The 17,441-nt window shown below is 43.0% G+C and overlaps 1 protein-coding gene across 2 annotated transcripts in view; it reads left to right on the top strand.

The window, feature by feature from the left end:
• Positions 1-13,438: 13,438 nt before the first annotated feature.
• LOC118288691 (protein kinase C beta type) overlaps positions 13,439-17,441 on the top strand; it is a 72,165-nt gene continuing 68,162 nt past the window's right edge. Inside the window, exons 1-2 of one of the 2 annotated variants that reach the window (XM_035615055.2) lie at positions 13,439-13,893; positions 15,094-15,125. In XM_035615055.2, the coding sequence (XP_035470948.1) occupies positions 13,715-13,893; positions 15,094-15,125 (211 nt within the window). In that variant the 5' untranslated portion in view covers positions 13,439-13,714. The remainder of the gene's footprint in view (positions 13,894-15,093; positions 15,126-17,441) is intronic. The other variant, XM_035615054.2, reaches the window with a different exon arrangement.

Raw genomic sequence — 17,441 nt, 5'->3', positions numbered from 1 at the left:
AACATTTGGTTACAGTAAGGGCGACTGCAGCTCCCCCTCACTCAAGTCCGCATGTGCTCATGAGGCCTTGCTCCATAGCAGAATGTACTTTCAGTATGATGACCATCTGAAAACAATAAAAAAAAAAGAAAAATGGAACTTAAATTGTTTGAGCACACGCCGTGTTCTGTCATCACTTTCAGTTTGCCGTTTGTTTTATTGCAAACTGCCGTACGTTCTGTGGTAGAGATTATTGGAATTCACTCTGCTGATGAATACAATAATGATACGGCAGCGGGAGACATCTGCTCGTAAACATTGCAAAGTACACAAAGTGTATCTGCCAATGTTTTGTGTTGCTCTCTGTTGAGTGTGGTGGAGACGGTATGACGTGTAGACTTTGGAGGGAGGTTTCTTTGAAAAAAAACAGGAGGAGCTGCTCTTTTCCCATAAGTGAGTCTTCACTTGTTACCCGCCCTTTGTTTCGACTTAGCTAACCATGTAAGCCACAATGGTTAATCATTATTCATGTCCCTCACCCTCTTTGTCAAGCCCAATAAAATCCCTTCCTGACCAGCCATAGCACCTTCATAGTCAACTCAGTCTGACGGTCTAGCCATCTCCTGTCTGATGTTACTATGTGCAGGAGTTCATCAGAGGGGGAGACAAGAACCAGCAGGGAATTTGTCAGCACTTGACTAATATCCAATTTGATTCCAGCGGTTACTGTATTCCTCTGCCTGAACATTCTTTTGGGATGAAAGTGAAAGTAAACATGCGCACAAATGAGAAGCTGCGCTCTTTGGTGAATTTTTACCACTTACAATAAGGAAGGTCTAGAAGCTCTTAGGTACATTTATTACTTTCTAATTCACTGAGCGGAAAACACAGTTGAACACACTTGCCAACGCTGCACTAATGGCAATTCAGCTAAATGTGAAAGTACAAGAGTCTTCCACGAACTCCCGATGTTTAAGGGAAGCACTTCAGCCCTCTTCTGTCATTGTTTTCATTTGAATGTCCAGAAGACATATTTGGAGTCGTCATTTTTTGATGTAACTTATTTTCAACCTCATCTAGTGATTTCTTGCTTAATATTTTTTTCTAGACTTGTCTCTCCTCTGAAAGAAGAGATGCGTTTTGAAACAGATGATATTCATCTTGCATTAAAAATGAGACAAATTGATTTCCAGTTATCATTGTGCTCTGATGTGTTAGTCCTGCTGGTTGTCCCTTATTTAAGTAACTCAAGGGCCTTTGTGTCCTTCGTCATCTGACAGAACAAAGCCCCGTCATTGTTCTCAACTGGTTCCATTCAAAAGCAGCAGAACAGTGCAGAAATTGGCTCTGGAGTCTGATTCGTTGTCCTTAGGCCTTTCACTCGGGAGTCACAAGATCACGGCGTCTCCCCGACGACTTGTTCGTACAAGCATTTTTACACACTAGAATCAGATTCGCTGTGCATGGCCCTTTGGGACACAAAGGTCACTCAGCAAGTTAAACTGATTCTAAGTGAAACAATCGGTGTTCTTAAGAACCCGAGTGGCTCTGTGAAACCAGTCTGACAGCCGCACTGTTAGAAACAGAGATTTCCCATCAGGATGTGAAGCTTCTCGTGAAACAGCTTCTGGAGAAGCACACAGCCACTGTCTGAGCTTCACGACTTACCAATGTGGTGCACTCACTGTGGCGGAAAGAGCATTTGTTTGCTGACAAGATCTGAGACGATGTTTTCATTAATTAGACGATATAAGAATTCCCATTGTTTCTTTCTGATATGGCCGTGTTTGCTGACCGCAGGAGGAGGCGGGAGCCATTCTGAGCATCAGGTTTGGGTGATTGTCATCGCTCAGAGAAATCCCACAGCGCACAGCCTCATATTGTCAATGACACTTATTTAAATGAGGATTCTAGTCTTGTCGACCACTCACAGCACTTTACACCACAAGTCACATTCACCCAGTCACTTTCCGTACACAGCACTTTTGGTATCACTCATCATTCATTCACAGCCGTCAGGAACTATTTGAGCTTTCGAATCCCAAATCCAGTGTTGGAGGAAACATTCAGGCCTTCGCTTCATTAATTTATCCTTGTGATTCAGGAGACGGAAAGTAACTGCTTGGCACATCACTAATCCGCATCCGCAACATCACAAGGAGCCTATACTCCCAACGCTAGAGCTGCTGATGATCGATTCATCGGTTTAAGTCGTTTTTATTTAAAAAGAAAAAGTCAAATTTCTCTGATTTCAGCTTTCCTAAATGGGATTACTTTTCTGGTTTCCTTGTTCCTTGTAAACTAAATTTTTTGGACCAAACAACTTATTAGGCTCATCACAGTTGTTTCGTTTGTGTTTGCTTTTTTCCAGGTAGAATAATAAAAATGTATTTGAGTAAATGTTTCAATATTTGTCTATGTAATGGAGTTTTGGTGTATTGTACAACATCCTCAAAATTGTACTTGAGATTGTACTGAGTCCTCCACTGGCTGAAATGTTCAATACCAGGAAATGACATGAGGTGACACTATCTCTGTACTGATTAACAAGAACATCAATAGAACACATTCTCTGGCATTCACTGTATATCAGTGATGTGTTTAGTGATGATGTTCTTGATGTGATCATAAATTACTCCTCAGACTCATTATGACGGATCGCGTTTTTAACATCGCGTCACACGGGTCCTTCTGTGGCAGAGATATAATCTGCTCTGACCTTTGACTCACTTGTGAAAAATGTACATCTCCTTGTGTAGAAACCCTGATGAATCGGGGAGGAAGTTTTAAGAAAACACAGTCACGGGTTACCCCCACAATTTAGTCATAGTTTTTCTGTTTATCAGAATGATTATTTTGTTGCCTTTGCAGTAATGATATAAATGGTACAAGTTCGAGTCATAAATCCATTAATTTGAAAGCTTATCAGATGACATGACACGACACGTTGGCTTATAATGCTAGGAGGCAGCAATTTACAGCAACATTTTGAAATGGCTGCTGGAAAGAAACATGAAATGCAACGTCAGCGGACTCTTTAGGAAAAACGCCCCGCTGCATGCACTTCTTGTGAAGGACAAAATCCTGCAGTCAGCTCCGCCACGTCAAGAGTTAATCTGCGCTCAGTTGTCTTTGGTTAACAGCGCGGCAATGAATCCCAAACCAAATATGTCTGAGTGGGACCTCGAATGTCAACAATGCATTGCATTCTGTCTATCAGACTGGACATTGTGCAACAAGTGGAAAGTATGGGATTAAGAGTTGTTTCTTTTTGCTACCGGCTTGTTGCTTCTGTCAGCCTCTTTTGTGTTGGTCCGGCTGTGCTCACAATTGAGATACAAGACCCACAGCTAGGTAACAGTGCACGCAGATATTTATTAGATGGGGGAAAAAAGAAAGGAAGTGAGGACAAAAACATCTACATCTCAAGCGCCTGGAATGCATTACACATCTGCTCAAACACAAACACGACCCTCTGGTTGCGTTCAGGATGCTGTGCGACAGGAGAAAATGTTGTCAAAATGAAAGTGAAATCTAACCCCCTGGTCGATTCATGGATGACAGTTCTTCATTCTGTTGAGATAAGGACTTGACTCCTTGTGAGTTGCTGTTTCCTGAACTTCCTCCAATGTGCGGGAAAATAAGCTGCAGTGAGGTCAGGGGCTACGGTGAGCGTCTGAATAACATCTGACCGTTTACATGCAAACATACAGCATTTTGACAGCTGCTGCAGTTGTACTGTTGTTGTAATTACTGTACTTTTATGAATCCTACTACCGCTACTTTATGACTTAGTTTTATTAAGCCATGTGATATTCTGCCAAACCTATTTGGTACATGATATTATTTACCCAGTAACTCCAGGCATCCGTGTGTGTGTGTGTGTGTGTGTGTGTGTGTGTGTGTGTGTGTGTGTGTGTGTGTGTGTGTGTGTGTGTGTGTGTGTGTGTGTGTGTGTGTGTGTGTGTGTGTGTGTGTGTGTGTGTGTGTGTGTGTGTGTGTGTGTGTGTGTGTGTGTGTGTGTGTGTGTGTGTGTGTGTGTCTGCATGAATATTTTTCAGTCTTTAGCTCACGTCATCCCTTCAAGCACCATTACTAACTGTGGGGTAGATCTTGTGGATTTTTCGTGTTACTGTACTTGATGGTCTGTGCTGAGAAGCCGTGTCTTCCCAGTGTTTGATAATCCTGGAATGAAGTCTTTCACTTTCAAATAAACAAAATGATGATATGAAAGTGAAGATCGGCATCATACTGCTGGCCATTTAACAAAAAAAGGAAATCTGACCTGTTTCTGTTACTGAAACAATGACTGTTTGAGGTGATCAAATATGTGATGCCCATGTTTGTCCATGCTGCGTACTGTGTATCTGTGTTTGAGTTTGTCTGGGTCGCCGAAGCCACGAAAATTAGGAAATGGGACTTCTCTGTAATTATCTAGAATTTCAGAAGAAGAGGATCTGTGTAAATCATTTACTGTAAGTACAGACGGACACACACACACAAACACCAGAAACTAATCATTTCTAGTTTATTAAAAGCAAAGACAGCTTGATGGCAGAAAAAGCTGGTTCATTTAGCACTGATGGCATGTTTGTTTGAGGTCAGAGTCCGGATTGACCAACACAACACAATGTGGCCTGATGGTGAGGAGGGGAGGAAATAGCAAAAGAATATGCACACAGTAATAAAAGGTCCTAAACATTTTCTTAACCCATTTGCAAAGTGTTTCACAGGAACTGGTCTTGTTGTTATGTAGAAGCTCCGAGACACTTTACCCTTTTGTGTAAGTCATGCACCCAAAGTGTCCAGCTCACCACTTGTGTTCAAAATTTCTTTGATGGGATGATCAATTCCTCTAGAACGTCAAGGGGGCCTGGCACCAGACAGCCACCAGATCTGTTTGGACTCTGGCTGGCTAAGAAGAACTAACATTCATGTGGTTTTCAGCCTATGCCCGACACTGTGGAGCTCCATCAACTGTCTGACGACTTGAACGTGTTGAACACTCATAACCCCTCACCCCTCCGTCTCAGACATCGCACGGCCAACTGCACCTTCTGCGATCACATCAGCCAATCCCCATCAGACAGATGATCAGGAAGGCACCGGACCCGGACGGCGTGTCACCCTCCCGTCTGAAAGTCTGAGCTGACCAGCCTCTGCAGGCGCTCCAGCTCTCTGGTGCTGTGTGAAGCCCCCTCCGGTTTCGAATGCTCCACAATCATCCCAGTCCCCAAGAAACCCAACTGGCCACACGCCTGTCGCACTGATGGCAGAGGACAGGGTGGTCAACCTGCTTCAGGAGCTGCTGATCCAGATCTACATGGCAATTATTGATTCTGTTGTCAGTGAGTCCTGGACTTGTTTACTACAACACTGTACTTACACAGCATTGAACTGTGCACACTGAGAGAGCCACAGGAAACCAGTGAGTCAAACTCCTTTTATGTACAAACATACTTGGCCATGTAAAGCCGATTCTGTTTCTGAGGCATGATTTGCTTTAACATTTCCACAGTCTTAATATCCTGTACTATGGTCACATAATACCATGACAATATAGTCTTCTTGATATTTTCTATACAGATACAGTTTGCTTTTTGTTGTGCTTTCTTGCAGTGAGTTACAGTGACGAGATCGAAACTGTTCTCAGGTCTGTATGGTAAGCTCCAGCCCACAGCCAGTTAGGAAGGACACATTATCCCTGTGCAAACACGCTAAGCTCACATAATAACACATTAGATCGTATGTGTAATTTGAACCTGTGAGAAATGCTGTGAGTCCCAAATGTAAATACAGCAGAAGTAAACAAACAGGTTGAGAGAAAATTTAAGCCCAACACAGCAGAACCAGCTCTGTCATATTTTGAACACAACAGACAATAGATTTCTAACAGTTATTTTAGTTCAGGGTTTTTCCAAGAAACACACGTTTAGTATATATCCTGTTACTATAAATCACATCAGGGAAGTCTTAGCTGAGAAAAACGACTCCAAGTAATATTACATGCCCAATTCCCAACAGTTTGGGTGGAGCTACCCAGTGTTGATTCTTCTGTTGCAGAAAATGCAACATTCAAATATAACAAGACAAGGCAACGGACATGTACATAATATCGTGGTGGGGGTGGTATACAATTTTGGAAAACAGATTTCCCGGGGAGAAACTAAATTTCCTGAGGGAAGTTTTTGTCACAATATTCCTATTTTAAGAAGCCATTACATACACAACAACACAAAACTAGTCTATATGGCTAATTCCATAGAATTAATAGTAATTACTCTTGAAAATGAACAAACCAAATAACTAAGTGATAAGATAATGGCATACCATGTGTATGAAGGTGTCTGTGACCTAAGTATTCATGGAGCTGTCGAATTGTCGATTAGAGTTGTTTAGTTGTGAAGAAGATAATGAAGGAAGCCCCAGATTACTTACATGGGAATGGTATTGGACATGTTGTTGAATGGATATATCAATATGTGAGTATGTCCTGGTTCCTGTAAGTCAGTCTGCCAATCAGGTAATGCAATGTGAGGCCCCAACCTCAAGGCCGAGAAATTCAACTCTTTACAGGACATCCAGCGCTGTCAGTGGTCGCTTACAGCAAATCATCCCGAATAATAAAAACACAGATCTATCTCCCTCTAGTGGCGGATAAGAATTCAGGCACTATTTTTTTTAGCAAAACTTTATTACAGAGCCATTAAAACTAAGGAAAACAATACAAAAAATTGAGTGTAAAGATGTTAAACCTGATTATTTGATATACTATCATGTATTAAAAAAACATGAAGGGACATAACAAACCAACATATGGGGTTCAAATTTTCTTTTAAATATGGTTGTTGTATTTTTTTCACAGCATGTGTCTGTATGCACAGTAATCGAAGATGTGTCTTTTTGGATGTTTTTCGGCAGCACTTCCAAGGTTTATGACGGGGGGGGGGGGACATGTATAGAAGTATAACAAACCATAGGATGACATGGGGTGAAAAGGAAGGTGCATGGTGGAGCATGAAACCAAGGATATGGGAGAAGTACCAAAAGTACTCAAACCACAGTGTATGATCATTTACAGTGTTTTGAATAAGATCCAAAACTGCAACTCACAACCACTAGAGTGCACCATTTTGTCATTTTGTTCGAATCTCTCCCTCCGTGCCTCACTGAGGTCAAAATAAGGTGCTGTGTGGGTGTGTTTTGCTAGATGGGAGATGGAGATGGCCATCAGGCTGGAGGTAGAGAGTCTATTTTCTCACTGTATTTCCCTCCGTGTGCATCTCTCTCTTCCTCTCTGTCTCCCATGAGATCCAGCCTTACATATATAAATAGCAGTACTGTATTCCGTGTCATGAGTCTCCCCCCCCAAGGTTTCTCATTGCTTATTTGATGTTGAGGGATCAAGGTTTGCTTCGGCGTAGCAATTATTGTTAGCATGCACATTGCATATTCTTGAGTGGGCAGAAGATGCAACGGAAAAATTTGCTTTCTACTACTCGACACTAATGTCCTCCTGCATGAGCTGCAAAATAAGCAGTTCCTGTGTGACTATCACACCCATGTCACCCTGACAGCAAAACAGCTCCATTTCGAGTTGATAATCTTACAGCATTATTTGCAGGTAATTTAATAGATAGTGGTGGAAAAATGCAATTCTTAAATTGCAACAGATAGCGGCACGGAAGCACATACAGACTCACACTCTCAAAATGTCTGCGAGTGCCAATGTGAGAATGAGGAAATCTCCGCAAGATCCACGGCGAACGAGGGCTTGCGCTACCCAGGCCCCACCCCTTGCACGAACGTTCCAGAAATGTTCCTGCTGTTGTGAACGTGTCTGCCTGACTCTGGGATCTCCTGCTGCCGTCTTCTTATGTGAGCGGCAAACCAGGTTCCTGTCTGAAAACTGCTTCAAGCTGTAGGAGTCACTAGTGCAGTTAAAAGAGCTCGACCCCTCACCAGCGTGCCACCAATGTACACCACCAAAGTGTGTGTACAAATACACCGATTGTCTCCAGCGAACTTGACTACAAGTAAATCTAATTCAGCCCTGTGGGCGTTAGGGAGGATCTCTGCAGGGTGTACGGTAAACAGTGTGATAGCAGAGTTTTTCCAGATTAATCGTTAGGATCAGCGTCATCACAGACCCTCGCATCTTTCCTTCACAGGTGGGAAGCCAGTGAGGGATCATGTTCGAGTCATTGCACAAGCAACTCTTACTAACTCCCACTGCTCGGGTGGAGTACCTGTGCAGCGGGTGGCCGGATGCAGCTACATGTGCAGGTTATTTTTTTCCCTGTTGCAGCCTTCTCTCCGACAGGTGAAACAGAGCAGCTGGCTGGAGTCCATGTGCATCAGAGGAGAACCATTGTTTACACCCTCCCAGGGCCATCAGTGGGAGGGAGCAGGAACGAGGCCCGCGGCGTGAGGGGAACTGGCAGCTCCAGTGTGGGGGAGAAGAAGAAAAACAGAAAACATGTGGGAAAACATACAACAACAAACGTAAGATGTCCTCTAGCAAAACACTGTATTTTGTTTTTCTGGTTTGACCAGGTTTTGCCAACACAGGTGTGCTGAAACATGGAGCTGCACAGTCTAAACATATGAATATGATTCCAGTGCCTGAATGTGTGTCTGTCTCATGTATATAACATGAGTACATCTTAGATTTTTTTTTTAAATTGTTGGATTTTTGTTGGTTGATGGTGACTAACGTGCTTTATACTTTGAGGAATGTATATTTATTGTAGTAAGAGCAAGTGATTGTTATAATGCTTGTAGATTATCTTCGGCAATAATATTCAAAGGCTTAATTTCAAATCACAACTGAGTATCTTAAGAAAACAGTCGTTCCTACCCTCTTAAAGACAGCTGTTATGTAAGAAAATTTCCTATGATGACTCATGACCATCCAAATGAGCTTGAATCTCATTGGCACCAGTCAGTTTCATTCAGATGATGTTTTAGGATTTTTCCATCGAAAGATGAGGTAATTTGAACTGGCAGAAAATGTGTAGTTCTAGAAAACTTTTTTCAGAGTTCTCTTAAACAGTACCGCTTCTTCTGTCTGCAGGTTTGGTGAACTATGAGTTCCGTAGCATTAAGATCATCCACAAGTTTGAACTGTTGTAAAACATTTTCCAAATTTGTGTATGTTGTGATAATATATTGTGAAAGCTGTGTAGGTGGGAGATAGTGGTGCAAACATATGGCTATTTCCTGGAGGCACTAAGTGCAGACCTGTTACAGTAAAAAAACAAAAACAGAATCAGTAAAATAATTTATTTAGCTAGTTTTATTCAACACTACCACACAATTTCAAATGGATATGCAAATAATTGTCTAACACCCAGCTCTGAAAAATGCTATTTACCACAATACCATTTATGTAACAGCTGATAGCATTGAATTCAATTTTAGAGCAATAGTACACATCCAGAGCATCAGCTTGCCTTATGTCATACCCTCCACTTCTTTATACACAGAGCGTAGAAATCATAGAGATCAAGTTCACTCAGAACATACGTGAACTTGATCAGGATGTCAGGTAAATTTAGGACTGTACAACTGTTAAAACAGGAACTTGTTTCGGAGCCTTGACTCAACAAGGAGCCCAAAACAGTATACTTAGTGTGTTCTTTGCTGTAGTCAGTGGATGGCAAAGAGAACAACAGGTTTATATAACAGCTCCCTACCTTTGTGGGAGAGGAAAAAAAGAGAAATAAGGGACCATGGGATTGGAGAGGAAGGATGCTCAAAGAGGGAGGTGGATGATGGAGCGCTGACACAAGAAAATGTGAAGATGGAAATCAGTTGGGAAAAAGGCAGAGAAGGGAGGTGAAACTACTGAAAGGAAAGTGGAAGAACAAAATGGAGAGAGAGAGAGAAAGGAAGAAGAGACACACATTAATTACGCGGAATTAATTCAACATCAATACATGTCAAATTTTAGCTTGGTAAAAGACAATTCCACTGTTGAATGTCCTTCACTGTCAGACATCCTGGACTACCTTTCCCAGAATGCCTCAACGTTCATCAAACAGGCCTTTATACTCATGACATCACAGTTTGACAGTTGCGTAACCATCAACTTAAAATAGTGCTCGCACTCCGTTTAGGCGTGCCAGTGGCAGGTATCGCACCTGAAAGCTCACTGGCCTGTCTAGCTCGAATAACTGCATGGTACGGAGCCCGGTGCGACTACTAATAGCAACGCATACTTCCCATGGAATGGTCTGTAGTCCACACCCGACATCTGACGGCAGCAATGCATTCTGGTCTGTTGAGGCTCACCACACCACAGCTTTCACCGCGGGACACCCACAGGTGTAACAAATAACCTTAACGATGGCCTAATTGGTCGTACACCAGGCCGTGCTATTATCATTATTAATTAGCTCCACCTGTGTTTGCCAAGCCAGGCTGCCTAAGGTGAGGAAGGTGTGTGGTACTGTACCTCTTCCATGATGGACACGACAATATAGCTGGACGTTGAGGAATAATGGTAAGTGCTCAGAAAAGCTCCGACAGTTACAATGTTATAGATTGCATGATTAAATTGAGAGACATGTTGTAGATGGGTTTTTTTTACCATGCTAGCGGCATTTCCCCACGAATGAAGTTCACCTGTCTGCCATTTCGGTATGTGACTGAATGCCCTCAAAGCTAATGACCTCAGGCTGAACTCTATTTACTTGCTCCTTAGAAAATGCAGGCATTATGGTATGATTGACTGCAGGACAGTATGCATATTAGATACATGCTGAACATGTAAGCAGTGTCATTCTAAGCATGTTCATATCTGGACTTCAGCAATTACCGCAAAGCTAAAGTGCAGAGCTGCTACCATGTGAGTCTTGATGAAAGAAAGACAACGAGTTGAGGAAAATGAAAGAAATATTTGGCCTACGTGCAAAATGATGAGTCACTGTGTCGCAGTCTTTACATACACTCAGGCCCTCTCAGGTGTGCGCGGGGTCCGCTTACGTGACCACCACTGTCTCTTGATGTCCGCGACCAATGCAAATTGTGCTCTTATACTTTTACTGTCTGCCAGATTATGCAACAATACAGCTATGTGTGCCTCTAATGTTAGAGGTTTCTGCGAACGAACAAGCAGGGTTATGGGGGCTAGAAAGGTGTAAATGGGTTTTTTGTTTTGTTTTTTTTAGATCTGAGCTAGTATCTAAATCTACAGTTAACTAGGATTGATGAGACCAGGCTGAACTGCAAAAACTGTTATGTGTCCTGAGGCTAAATCAATCTCATCTAGGTCATTCCCTGACGTGTGTGTGTGTGTGTGTGTGTGTGTGTGTGTGTGTGTGTGTGTGTGTGTGTGTGTGTGTGTGTGTGTGTGTGTGTGTGTGTGTGTGTGTGTGTGTGTGTGTGTGTGTGTGTGTGTGTGTGTGTGTGTGTGTGTGTGTGTGTGTGTGTGTGTGTGTGTGTGTGTGAGAGAGTTGCTTGGACCAGTTGTGACTGTGGTTGTCGCTGTTCTAAAATGGGATTGTGTGGCCTTAAAGCTGCTGGGAGATCAATACTGCTGCTGTATCAGTTGTTAATATGTAGTGTTTTCATCTAGTCAACAATGATATTCTGCTTTGCACTCACAGTAACAACCATTCACAGCTGTCCCTGCATCACCCACTATACTGAGAGATGCTGGTGGGGTTTTGAGGCGTCACATTCACCCATCAGACAACTCCGAAAGTCGCGTAATTCACCTATTTCATTCCAAAAATACCTAAAAATGTATCTTGGTAAATTTTGTAATATGAAATTTATTCAACAACTGCAGATGATGATCCTCCAGAATCCCTTTGAAAGCAAGGGTCTTAAGATGAGTCAGAACTCAGCATCTGTGTTTGCTTTGGCTGCCAACACTCCAATTGTAAGCGAGGGAAGTGTTTTTTTTCCTTTCCCACATGTTGATATTTCCTTTTTGGAAGCAAGCGCTTCAATTTTAAATCTTGAGTCATTCCTTGTGTTTAGTCTTGAATATATCATATTGGTGATGTTTGAAATGGTTTTTCTGTTGTTCCATATACCTGAGAAAAAACAAATACAACAGAATCCTAAAATGGCATATATAGCAAAACAAAACATGTTCTCAAACAGTGAGAGATTATGTAATGGACATTTCAGACACAATTGGAATGTGTTTTCTCACTCACGTCCTTGACAGAGTATGCAGATGGAGGTCTAGTGGTGCACTGCAGCTGAGTTCGGAGGTCTGTGACTACGGGCCACTCTACCAGCGACGTGTTGTTACACGTAGGGAGCTTAGCATTGTTAATAAGACTTTGGGAATTCCTTAACAAAATTTAACAGGACAATTTTTTTTATACTATTTAACTTTTTACATGTTTTTAAAATGTGCCACCCTTACCTAAGTCTGTGCACCAACCCGGCCCTCCATCAAAAAAATGTATAGGCTGGTTCCTGGTATAGTCTGGTATATAAGCTAAGTATGGGATTGGACAATTTCCCCCATATTTCAATATCACTGTGGGCTATAGAACAGGTTTTCACCCACCCTGATAGGAAGCCAAAATAAATTCCCCTTCATGTTAAACTGCCACAGATTCACAAATACAAATGATCTTAAGATTCGTAGCCCACTTTTCAAATTTAATCATGACCTTTCACGTGACACGGGACTGATAAGGGTAAAAATATGTTTTTTGGCAAATGCAACCATCAGTGAACACTTTTTTTGTCAATGTCATATTTTAGACACATTGGATAAACTCATCAAACTGCAATTTGTGTCAGATTTGGGGTAATTCAAATGAAAGAATTCTTAACTGAAGAGATAATGTTAAAGCCCCCCCCTCTCTCTCTTCCGCCCCTCCTCTCTCGCTCTCTCTCTCTCTCTCTCTCTCTCTCTCCTAGGCCCCCCCTCTCTCTCTCCCTCTCTCTCTCTTCCGCCCCTCCTCTCTCGCTCTCTCTCTCCCCCCTCTCTCTCTCTCCCCCCCTCTCTCTCTTCCGCCCCCCCTCTCTCTCTCCCTCTCTCTCCATCTCTTCTCCCCTCCTCCTCTCTCTCTCCCTCCCTCTCTCTCTCCCTCTCTCCCTCTCTCTCTCCCTCCCTCCCTCCCTCTCCCCCCCTCTCTCTCTCCCTCTCTCCCTCCCTCCCTCTCTCTCTCCCTCTCTCTCCATCTCTTCTCCCCTCCTCCTCTCTCTCTCCTCCCCTCCTCCTCTCTCCCCCTCCTCCCCTCTCTCTCTCTCTCCCCCCCTCCATCTCTCTCTCTCTCTCCACCCCCCTCCGCCCCTCCTCTCCCCCCCTCCCTCTCTCTCTCTCTCTCCCCCTCCTCCTCCCTCCCTCTCTCTCCCCCTCCTCCTCCTCCTCCCTCCCTCTCTCTCCCCCCCTCCTCTGGCTCTCTCTCTCTTTCTTTCTCTCTCTCCCCCCCTCCTCCCTCTCTCTCTCTCTCTCTCTCTCTCTCTCTCTCTCTCTCTCTCTCTCTCTTTCTGACTCGCTCAGGAGAAAAGGAGGAAGCGGGGTGTGAGCAGCGCAGCGGCAGCTCGTGTTCTCGGCGGAAGGACAACACACACAACTCAAACTGCCTTCAACCACCGGCCGACCACAGCTCCGCAAGTTTGAACTCCCTCCACTCGTCGGAACGACGGTCGTTAAACGACACTCAGCGTCTCTCCGGTCGCCAGCAGCTCCCGTTGGTTAGTTTTTATTTGAAAAAGAACAATCCAAAATCAGGAGCGCTGCACAGACAGTCGGAGAATGGCAGACTCGGCGGCGGCCAACAGCGACGGGGAGGACGGCCCCCGCCAGCCCGCGCGCGGCTTCGCCCGCCAGGGAGCCCTCCGCCAGAAGAACGTGCACGAGGTGAAGGACCACAAGTTCACCGCGCGCTTCTTCAAGCAGCCCACCTTCTGCAGCCACTGCACCGACTTCATCTGGTGAGGAGCCCGGGCAGCACGGACACGTGCAGTCCTTCGAGTTCCTCGGTTTGAATGTCTTCGCGGATGCTTTTTAACTTGATAAGGCGGAGGAAAAGTGGTTAGAAAGATGATTGACAGACAGACTCCGGTATTTGATTTTAGGCCTATTACAGCAGCAACACGAAGAAAGTGGGATTCTTGGACTTGTTGATGCCATATGTGTAAGGGCAGGGGTATATGTGGGCACCACCAGTAAAAAGAGTCATTTGATTAATATTAACTAGGCAGAGCAATTGAGAGAGGCTGAGAAAAATGATGAGAATGAGAGAGACGTCTTTCATAATTGCAGAGGAGCAATAATTCACTTGGGTCACACGCTGACCCTCTGGATCACCTGTGCAGACATGTCATCCTGGAGCCCACCAGTGATGCAGCCCTGTGCTCGGGTTGTTGAATGAGTTTCCGGCTCCTAGTTGGCCTTCATTTGTCCCGTTTATTATTATCTGTGCTTATTCCCAGTACAGCCATTGTTTTAGTCCTGTGACGGGACCTTTTAATTTGTGAATGGCTAAACGATTTGACCTAGAAGATTGTGTACATGTGTTCAAGAAAATCAAATTTCTATTTACCTATCTGTCTGTCTATCTAGGTCAGTAAGCATAATGAAAAAGAAAAATGAGTGCACTGAGTGATTTCACACCCCAAGAGATTATCTATTTGTAGCCACAATGTATTTGTGCGTGCATGCGTGCGTAAACTCTGCGCGTGCGTGTCTGCGCACGTGTGCGCACCTACAGGAATCCCAGCATTCCCTGTATCTTTCACTAGGTGTGTTTGACCTTATTGCCCTGGGGTTGCTGCAGCCCCGCCTAACACAACCGTCATGTGAGTGTGTGAGCGTCTTTGTGGATTCAATTAGACCTCACTACATGCAGTGCACTGTTAATACATTAGTCAAATGTCTTCACCGCTTGAATACCTCAGTGTGAGTGTGTATTAAATTTGTGCTCTTTGGTTGGGAAGCTTTAGCGCTGCAAAAAAATGTCAGATGGTATATGACATTTGTCTATATGCAATTGCCTCTTGGTGAAGAGAGGGTGTCTCAGAATTCTTTCTTAAAGCTTTGTGTGTGTGTGTGCGCGTGTGCGTGTGTGTGCGTGCGTGCTTGGGCCTGTACAATGTTTAATATTCAACATGTTTTCTGTGTTCTCTCCATAGGGGTTTTGGCAAGCAGGGATTCCAGTGTCAGGGTAGGTGGATTGAACGCATACACACAAATACACATGCACATTTTAGGTGGTGCTTTCTTGACATATGATTGGATGTCAACTTTGTTGCCTCTACTTTCTGTCACAGTGTTTTCTGTTTCTGTTTTTTCCACTCTAATTATTCCTCTTTCACTTTTTGGGGCTGTCGTTTACCACTTTCTTTGGTTTTCAGGTTCAAATTGCAAGATCAATGTTATACTTCATCTCTCTCTCTCTATTCATCTTTTTTGTCTCGTTTACTCTCTTCCTCACCTCTGTCACTTCCACTATCCCACTTTACTGTCCTATTTCCTTCTAATTAATTTTATCCTTCTTACTTTCATCTTACTTCTAACTTTCCAGTTACATTCTCTCAAGTGAACACTAAGGTTCTGAGCTTTTGTCTCTGATACAGATTTGTCCCCAATTCATAAATATGATTATTTATTCATATAGTGTTATTATTGTTAGTAAGTTTTAATGATCACCATTTCTAGCTTGAAAGTCAACGTGCCAGGTGTGAACTTTATTCAAAACATAGCACTGCAAAATAATCTTCTTCCTCTTCAGGGTTTTTATGGGAACAAAAAAATATCAAATGAGAGTCTGTATCACTGTTAAAGATTAAGGCATGTTGGAGTTGTTGGGTAAAAACAGCTGAGAATTTAGTGTTTAGTTTATTACCAATAGAGTAAATCCAATACTACTTTAAGTTTCAGCTTCCCTTAAAGATCAGAGGGAAACTTTACAAAGCAACACAGGCAAGTCTGGAAGTAGAGGCAGGACTGTGGAGCTTGATTCAAAAATAAAAATATACTGAAGTTGTAGATTTAGTTATGGTTAGTAGGAAGGTGACAGAGGCTCAGGAAAGAAACATCCTTTCTGGTTCTGAGCATGATGCACTCCCAGCTCTAGATGTTTTTGTCTTGTCATGGGTAAAAGACAGCTACTAATAACATCAACAATGTCTCTGTCATATTCAAGTGTCCCAGTAAGTCATGACTGTGAAGCAGCTAAATGGACTTTAACCAATCAAAATGTCTGCTGTGAGAAAGGCCTGATGTATAAATTTTAAGAAATGAGTCAGATCGTTCTGTCATGAGGCTCAATATTCCACTGCTCTAGACCTCCAATGGAGGATCAAGTTAAAGTTTGTTCATTTGGATGAGTTAATTAACAGTGATATGATGTTCACTTGCTACAATGACAAAGCGAGACATCTGGTTTTGTGGTTCTCACTGATCTTATCATGGAAATAGTGTATTGTATTATTCAGGTTTTACACAGCATACATTCTTGAGATTCCCACAAACAACAATGTAAATCTGTCCAAACCCAAAAGGTCTAACATAACCTGAAAGCATCATTAAATTATCTAAAAAATACTTTTCCTCTGTGGTTCTGGGTTGTGTAGCATTGAGATGGTCATTTTAAATAAAAGCAAAGTTATGTTAGGAGATTACATCCCCTTCTCCGTCCCTATATTGTATTTTCCCATCATTTCCATACAGCAGAGACAGATGCTGAGAAATAATCACAATTTAGGAAAAAAAGAGACAGATCCAGTATCTGCGTTGCCACAGGAAATAACATTACTATGAGAGAAACATATGTAGCGGACCAACATGTGGAGGTGCTTTTTTGCTTTTTCAATTTGCGCGATGTCAATGCAGTTTTTTTATTTGTATTAACAGCCAATACTAGATGTGTCCAAGGATTTTCAAGTCTCCTAGCAACAGTGCAACATTCAGATGCAGCTGTCTATATGCTGTAGGATGGAAGAGAAGTTCGATACAGCAGTGGGTTAGATGGTAATTAGCCTTTGTGGATATGTTATGTGTCAATAGTGTCCTTTAAGGGATGTATCCGCTGATCTGTAGGGGTTCCCATGCCTCTGGGGAGGAGAGGGTGTGTGTGTGTGGTGCAATTATACACTCCAACACCGCGGCTGGGAGAGGGCAGGGTAAATTACTTAAATATGCATGTTTCAGCTTGTATGAATATGACTGAGTGACATTTCATTTTGCAACAATCTTTGACTATCAGGTGTGTGTAAAAGTGAGATGTCAAATTTTACATTGATGATCTTCGATGCATTTGTCAATCTGGACCTGGGTATCACTTCCCTAGAGCACAGCGAGGGGGAACTCCTCTCGCACACACGCATGTACACACACGCACACTTGGAGTGAAATGATAGACATCAATGTTTGGGTGTGCTTTGCCTCTGGGCTTTACTTGATTGTCCTCATATTATGTCACATTGTTCTCACACAACTACATGAAGGGTGCTTGTGTTTCTGCAGCAGGATTAACTCT

This window comes from Scophthalmus maximus, chromosome 17, assembly GCF_022379125.1.
Source record: "Scophthalmus maximus strain ysfricsl-2021 chromosome 17, ASM2237912v1, whole genome shotgun sequence".
In the NCBI taxonomy this organism is placed as follows: Eukaryota; Metazoa; Chordata; class Actinopteri; order Pleuronectiformes; family Scophthalmidae; genus Scophthalmus; species Scophthalmus maximus.
Note: the sequence above shows the minus strand (reverse complement) of the source record. Positions and strands in the feature narration are given on the sequence as shown.